General features: G+C 41.4%; 1 protein-coding gene across 4 annotated transcripts in view; it reads left to right on the top strand.

Moving 5' to 3' along the window:
• Nucleotides 1-234: 234 nt before the first annotated feature.
• Nucleotides 235-8,576, top strand: part of dlg2 (discs, large homolog 2 (Drosophila)) — a gene marked incomplete in the record, with an annotated part of 191,521 nt that continues 183,179 nt past the window's right edge. For 3 of the 4 annotated variants that reach the window (XM_042218875.1, XM_042218876.1, XM_042218877.1), the window contains 2 exon segments: nucleotides 235-484; nucleotides 707-1,484. In XM_042218875.1, coding sequence (XP_042074809.1) covers nucleotides 1,466-1,484 — 19 coding nt within the window. 4 annotated transcript variants of the gene reach the window in all.

Below are 8,576 nucleotides of genomic sequence, written 5' to 3' on the forward strand. Positions count from 1 at the left end.
ACACACACACACACACATTCAGTGGTTTTGTTCGTGTTCTTTCAAATATGTTTTACTACACTGACTGCTAATTCAGACACTTTAATGTCACTCACAGCGGCCGCTTCTGCACAGAGGACTGAATCACTAACAGTCATTACGCCAGAGCGACTGCTGTGTTTGAAATAAGTATACATGTCGAGTTAAAATGTACGCTTAGAGAAGGCATTATTTTGAAAAGTACAAGCGGAAGTTCGTTTACGTAGTATAGTGGGCTTGTTTCTGGCACGTAAAACTGTAAGATACTGTCAGGTGGGATGAAATAAAGGGCTGTAGCACAGGGAGAACACAGCACTGTGTTTCTTCAGTCACCGTTTTGCAGGAAATGAACGCGGACCCACCTGGAAGCCGTTTAGCGCCGACGTCGGCAGGCAGGTGTCGTCGCACCGTTGAAGCGGCATTTCATTTGGCATCGCCGCTGGCTGCGATATAACGTGAATGCTAGGTAAGTAACGGGCACCGCGCATGTTTGCGTTTGTGTATGGCAGTAATGCGAGGAGGGAGCGGGGGACACAGACACGCATCCCACCATAAGTCGAAACCTCCGGGCATAAAACTCTGAGGTGACCACTGGGTATTAGCTGAGGAGCGCAGGAGAACTGCTGCATCGCTTCTCCAGCTGCATATTTGAAGTGTTCTTCACCCTTTACCCTGTTCTTGCTGGCAGGCTGTAGAGGAAACCTCAGGATGAAGGATGTGGAGCAGTTCTCCTGTCCGTGGATCTGTGGAGGACTGTCACACCACAGCGGCCGAGTGAGCAGACTATGTTAACCCAGGCCAGACCTCAAGGCTCCCCCGGACCAGCAGACACCGAACCAGCGTTTTTGTACACATCCGCCCGATTGTCCGGGCATCTTGGTTTGGTGTCTGCCTGTTTGCCCTGCTGTGTTATTTTGTCTGTACCAGGTTGTGTGGACCACCAGCGACCTAGCATGACAAAGCACTTCTGTGGCCTGCTAACTCTTCAGCCAAAGGATGTTTCTCTTAATTAAGTACATCCAGACAGAAGTGCTAAGCCTCTTCGTACATATAATGTTTTGAACTGCAGAATCACAACTGTTGTTGCATCTCACATCAAGGCCCACTGATTGACTGCACGCACTAAATAGATATGAATGAGAGGTTGCTGCAGGGGACCTCTTCTGAGTTTATTGTGGATTTCTGATGAATTGTAAAGGGGACAGAGACACCTACAGTCACATGGCTGGATCATCAGTGGAGTTAGTCCTTTCCTTATTTTGCTTGGATACCTCCTGAAAGGCTCCCCATTGTCCCTGGAATAAAAATCAAAAACAGCTGGTTTGAGTTGTCTCTGTTGAAGTTTACCAAACGTTTCTGTTTTTGTGCCACTTTGAGAGAACTCTGTGATCATGCACTGAAGACAGAAGTGGAGCCTTACTGAGAGTCAGGTTTACACCAAGTCGCCATGCCTATCAGGAAAAAAGGTGAGTTATTATTACATGTCTATCCATCCATTTTCAGAGTGCAGTTATGTGACACGTGTAATACATGAGACTGTTGATACCACATCGAAGTGCATCTTATCTACACTACATTTGTCAGTAGTGTGCAGGGACTGACCGTGAGATCAAAACCACCTGCCTGGTATGAGGTAGTCCCTCGACTCAGACTGGACACGTTGCTTTTAATAAGACAAATACCGCACAGCACAGTGTTACTGCAGTAGAGAAGAGGAAGCAATGGAACGTTTTAATACATCGTCAGAAATATATTGATTGGAAAGTTTGGTGATATGAAACTGGACCTTAGTTCAGAAGAACTCGAGAAGTGAAAGTTATCAGGCCATATTTTTAAGGCAAACTATTTTTTTTCTTCTGACATTTCAGTCCACACTCCACACCAGTTGGTGGCAGTAATGCGCCATTTTGCTGTTTGCCAAACGCCAATAAACAATATAAAGAAGAAGGTGGTGGGCTGCGACTTTGGCTGTAGATTGTTTGGGTCCTGTGTGTGGTGGGTTGTGTCTGTGGATCACTTTTCACTACTTGAGGGTTTTTGTATTTACGGAGCAGTTTCCAGGGTGTACAGGTGAATTACGCCATTGTGAGGAGGGTGTGGGGAGGTTGGGCTGCCACAGTGTTTAGTTACGTGCCCAGTGTCACAGTAACATCAGCATCATCATGACAGTAACAGAACTCAAGGTTTCCCAGCTTCGCTGTATTGTAATGTTTTTTGTTAGTGACAAATATAAATGACACAGATGCTTATTTTCATCAGTTTTATAAAGCTGTGGATATACGCGGTCCTCTTTAATAAGTCTCAGTTTTCTTAAAATATTTCACACATGCACAAGGCTCTGTTCTGGTCCCATCTTTAGCCAGAAGGGAGAATGAACACCATGAACTCACAACTGTAAGTTCATAGTGAGAGACCGTGGTTGGACATCGGTTCACACAAGGATTGCAGAGTGCTGCATGCTGCAGCTATCCAGAGATAACTCTTTATAAAGCCTCTTTTACTTCCCACTGGGGAGCTATCCACAGACCCTGCAGGTCAGGTAACTAACCAGTAATGTCCAAAGGCTTTAGAAACAAAGTTACATCCAGGTTAGAGCCAAGTTTTTCCTCAATCATTAAACAAGTGAACGGCGATCGTCTCTGGCAAGTTACAGAGAGATTACAGGGAGATGGAGTAAAACTTAATGGTGCAAACGTAAATGATAGTCTTATATTTGCACATTGTTGTAAATAATTATTTAATTGAGTCTGTTGTAGAGTTGTGTTGACATCTGGGTGAATCTTTGTGTCCTGGTGTTTGACACAGATTTACTGTCTGTAGGCACAAATGAGAAAGTTTAATTTTAAACCACTGGTCAAACGATTACATCACTAAGAAATTCAAAGTCAGTTGGGGGTAGAGATGGGCAGTAGTGTGTTACAAGTAACGTGTTACTGTAATCTGATTACTCTTTTTCGAGTAGCGAGTATTGTAAGGGATTACTATTGCAAAAAGTAATTAGATTACTGTTACTTTCCCGTAAGCTGCGTTACTAAACCGTGATTTTGTTTGTGTGAGTGTCTCATGACAATGACGTACGAGCGTGCGACGTCCGTGGCAGCAACAGACGTGTGCAGATCAACATGGATAATATGGAGCGATGGAGAGAGTACGACCGTGCAGCGTTTAAAGCGTGGAAGTAATCACATTACTTTGAGTTTGATTCTGTAAAAGTGACAAAAACATCACCGTCCGCTGTTCACTCTGTGGGAAGAAAACTTCTTTCTACAGCGAAAGATTAAACTTCAAATCTGAGCGAGCAGCGAGCACGCTGCCACGGGAACGTGACGCTCACAGAGAAAGCCCCGGATCCCCCCACTGACATGACCACTGAGGGCAAACCTCCACCCGCCCCACTCCTGCTAAACAGGTGGCAATAGATTTAAGAGCTGCTGAGTCTTTGATTCTATTTATTTTTTGCTGAGTTTTACTTGCATCTAGTTGAAAGAGTGTAAACACAAAACATTATGTTATTTTATTTGCTGGAATATGCAGGAAACAGGTTTAAATGTTACAGAATTTCTTCAAGTCAAAGACAGTTGCATTAAAACGAATAAAACAAGTTTTAAACAGAGGCTTTTTCATGTGGTTACATTGTATATGATGGATTATGCAGAAAAAATAGAATTGGGCTGAAAGGCCGGTTGCTTCATTACCTACTCAGGTTGTATATCATGTTTTTAAAAAGTAACTAATTACTTTTGAAAATAAGTAATCAGCCTAGTAACAGGTTTACTTTTTTGGAGAAGTAATCAGTAATTAATAACTAATTACTTTTTTCGAGTAACTTGATAACACTGGTTGGCTTGATTCTTGTCCTCTAAAATCATGTATCCATATTTCCCTTTGCTCTCAACAGTGCAGTTGTTACTCTCCATATAAAGGTGGTGATAAAGACAAAGTAGCCCATTACAGACCAGTTTGAAGATGACCTGTTGTCTCCAAATTATTGGAAAAAAAGTCATTTAGCAGCAGCTGAAAACACATCTGTTAAATGATGCTGTGTTTTATCCCAGTTTAGAGCTGGGCGTGTTTGCAGGGGCTATGAAGGCTAACCTGTATAAACGAGGTGCAGTGTTTCTGTGTTTCACACAGTAAATACAGAAATGCTTTTACACTCTGTTTTCTACAAGTGTTTTAAACGGGATAAAATCATATTTAGAAAATAAGTTATCACAAGGTGCCTGTGGCACAACGATGGATCCTGGTGTCCCTCTGTTATTCAATTTGTATATTAATGACTGTAACAATATACTTTATACTGATTTCTCCTACACTTGTAAATGATCACGAGGTAAACAGTGTTGCTGTGTTCAATGTGTAGGTATCATTTTAGATTCCACATTGAAGCATGTGAAAAACACTGGTAGCATACACAATATAGTTACCTTTCAACTAGGGATGGGACTCAAGAACCAGTTCTTGTAGAGAACTGGTTCCCAGTAGTTGAATTCCTTGGAATTGTTAGTCTGCTTGCCCATCGATTCTGCTGGAGGAGGAAAAAATGGAGCAATCTACAGTGTGGATATGGACATTACTTTTATTTTTATTGCACAAAAGGACAAGAGTGCAATGTTAAAGTGCTAACTGCGTCCAGGACAGGAAACACTGCATTATACTGCTAACACAACTTTGGCTCTTTGCACAGACAGCATGGTAATAAGCAGCCATGTGAAAGCTCAGTGAGTCCAGGGCCCGGCAGCCAGATCCTGAAACTCAACAGGTAACAAAAGCAGTGATGAGCAGTCAGGCTGAAACCTCCATTTTCATCTGTTCATGTTTCTAAAGTCAAATCAGTGTAGCGATTGCTGGTTTTCATCTTTGGTTCTTGTTGCTAAATACTAAGAGAAACATCATATTTACGTCCTCATTATGACAGACGTGTGTTGGTGTCTGGGACTGTAGGCTGAGGTTTTTATTTTTCAATAGGAATTATGAGATTATTGTGTGTTTCAGTTCCTTTTATGGAGAAACGTGAAAATAATGCAACTAGTAACAAATTAAGTAACATGAGTGTTACTTAACGTAACATGAACATTAGTATTCTGTATAATACATTTTTCTGAGTAATGACCCCAACACTGATCACAACAAAGGGGCGACTGACCTCCACCACGTACAAACATTTCAGGGCGCAGTATTGCAGCTCATTTGCATGAATGTCTTTGATATGCTGCTTAGCAATGGTGGTGCCAGTGATAACCCAATTAGGATAAGAGAATTGATAAGGAATAGAATGTATAAGTGATACTGATTATGGAATTGGAATCACTACATTCTTATCAGTTCCCACTTTCAACACTTTCATTACTCACTTGAGAGAAACAGTGGAAGTTTATTTACTATTAATTTGATCAGATTAACTATTTCATCTCCTGCTGGTCTCAACCAAGTGTTACAAAATGAAAACCAATCAAATCACTGAGAAACCAAGGTAATTTCATCATTGAAGAAACCTTATTAAATATAATAATTATTATCAATAATAAGCTCTGAGAACTTAATTTGTAACCTGGATGTGCAACTTACATTTAATATTGCTTTATTCTTTTTTGCTCAGAAGATACAACCAGAACCTTTGAGGTGATGTCCTGCTAACATCATTTGTTCCTTGATCATGTGATTTTGTGTATTCTTATTACCTGCCCAGAAACTGAATAGTAGTAGTAGCAGATGCATCTTGTACAATGAATCTCTTCTCTTAAGAGAATAATGTACATTTTGTACGTGCAAAATAAATGAATACAAATGCAAATAGAAAACTCTTAAAACAAACAGGAAAGAGTTGAATGCATAACTTTTATTTGCATCAATATAGCATTCAGAGCTGGATTTACTGGTCTGTTTTAGATCATTGACCTGCTGCATAACCCAAGTGCTCTGGAGTGTCAGACCACAAACCGATGGCCAACATTCCCCTTCGGGATTTTCTAGTAAAGAGCAAAATTCATGGATCCATCAGTAATAGAAAGTTGTCCGAGCTCTAAGCGGTAAAGCAGTCCAAAGCTGCCACAGTACCACCACCGTGTTTGACTGTTGTGTGATCTTTTTATTTTGAATTTTGTTTTGTGAGTCCACAGAATACTTTCCCAGAAATGTTGAGGATCATCAATAAAAATGAGACAAGCCATCATACTTGTTTTGTTGAGCAGTGGTTTTGTCGAACTCTGCCATGCAGGCCATTTTTGCCCAGTCTCTTTCTTATTGTTGATTAATGAGCTTAGGCAAGCGAGGATGAGTCGCTAATGCCCTCTTGGAGTAATTTTGACACGTCAGCCACTCCTGGGAAGGTTCACCACTGTTCCAAGATTTCCCTGTTTGTGGATAATGGCTGTCAAAGTAAATCACTGGAGTCCTAACGTCTTAGCAATGGCCTTGTAACTGTTTCCAGACTGATTGGTTCCAATTACTTTGTTACTCATCTGTTCTTGAGATCTTTTAACTTACTTCACTTTGATAGGTTATATTTAAACTCAGTCTTCCAACAAATGTGGAATTTCTGCATTTTCTGGGGTCATCTTTGTCTAATATTAAACTTTGAGGATCTAAACCATGTAGGTGTGACAAATATGGAAAAAATAAGAAATCAGGAAAGGGATAAATACTTTTAAGAGCAGCGTATGTCATTTAGTAGTATTTCATAAAACTCAGTAATTTCACCTACATTAATGTTAAATACAGTGAGAAACTCTACAAAGAATGTTGTCTTTGTAGGTTCTCAGTCATCCAGGTCATGGTAGTCTCAAGATCTTGGAAAGAAAAGCGTCTGGACTTCTTTAAGTTTTCCTTGAAGACGTTTCACCTCTCATCCGAGAAGCTTCTTCAGGTCTAAGACCAACTGGTGGAGAGTTTATAAGCCCTAGTGGGAGTTTTTAGATTACAAAGAACGTTAGTGCACAGATACAAAAGGGTAATGAAAGAGGTATTTAGTTTTTACTGCAATACAACGCGGAACCGAAGAAATAGTATAAACTGTCTGCGTGTTAGGCTGTCGCTTAAAGTTTTTCTGTTTTCTCGGTGCTCCATCTTCTTGCCTAACATCTGAATAAGACATTTGAGATCTCTTTTATACGCTGACACACAAATGAAGTGTTCTTCTAATTGAGTTTGAAAAGGTGTAACTTGAGAGAGATTAATTTGTACTTAATGTGTTGGATATTGAAGGCCAGTGTTTCTAAGTGGACAAATTGTGTTAAATGGTACAATTTGTGTTCAGAGAGTCACAAAATCAACTAGAATTCTATTTGAATGAACCCAGCAGACCTCTGCTCACAGGTTCTGTTTAGGGTCATGAGCTCTAAACTGCTCGAGCTTCATGTTTTCAGAATTGTCCACATAAGCTTTCCTCCATGCATAAACAACTATCTATGCATCTGCCTTCTGATGTGGAACAAGCCTCCACCCCATACACCACCTTTGAACTGAAACACAGATTGTTCAAACATCAGTGCTGCGCTTCTCTCTGCTCTTGTACCAGGAGGGAGCACACCATGCAGCCAGATCCAGTATGTAATGGAAAAAAAGATCTATTGTTTGCCATAAACACCATGCATCACTGTCAGTCCCTTTTATTATCTTATACAACTTTGCCACAAGATATTAAGTGTCTTCATGCATGCTCAATCATCCAGGTAAGTAAATCCCAAAAGGTTGATTCTGTTCATCAGGACGTTTTCAGTGGGAGAAACGTTTCATCATCATCAGGTGACGTCTTCAGTCTCAGCTGACTGCAGGTTTCCAACCTTACAAACAGGACATTGCACAAAGACTGAAACTAGCACCACTGAATGCATGTGATCGATCACTGTGATTGATCATTAATATGTAAATTATGACCACTGATCAATAGCCATGAGTCCCATTCACAGAGAGTTGGTGAATGGCTGCAATCACAGCATTGTAAGATGGTGACAGATGTACCCTTAGGCCCCTCCTCCATTCAGAGATGGTCTTTCCCTTTTCACGTAAATGGCCTTCTTGACTCCGCCCTCAAACCAGCGTTCCTCCCTGTCCAGGATGTTACATCCTCATCATTGAAAGAGTGTCCACTGGCCTGTAGGTGTAAACAGACTGCAGAGTCCTGACGAGGTGGCTCTTTGTGTTGTGCCATCCACTTAGCCCAGGGGTGGGCAATTCCAGGCCCCGAGGGCCGGTGTCCTGCAGGTTTTAGATCTCACCTTGGGTCAACACACCTGAATCACATGATTAGTTCGTTACCAGGCCTCTGGAGAACTTCAGGACATGTTGAGGAGCTAATTTAGCCATTTAAATCAGCTGTGTTGGTTCAAGGACACATCTAAAACCTGCAGGGACACCGGCCCTTGGGGCCTGGAATTGCCCGCCCCTGTCTTAGCCAGAGGTTGTTTGGTTTCCCTGATGTATAAATCCTGGCAATCCTCCTGGCACGTAACAGCATACACTATGTTACTCTGTTTGTGTCGGGGGATCCGATCCTTGGGTGGACCAATTTTTGGCAAAATTTTTCTCCCACTGAAAACGTTACCTCCAGATGACAGATC

This window comes from Haplochromis burtoni, unplaced genomic scaffold (assembly GCF_018398535.1).
Source record: "Haplochromis burtoni strain Fernald_Lab_line unplaced genomic scaffold, NCSU_Asbu1 Contig_24, whole genome shotgun sequence".
Taxonomy (NCBI): domain Eukaryota; kingdom Metazoa; phylum Chordata; class Actinopteri; order Cichliformes; family Cichlidae; genus Haplochromis; species Haplochromis burtoni.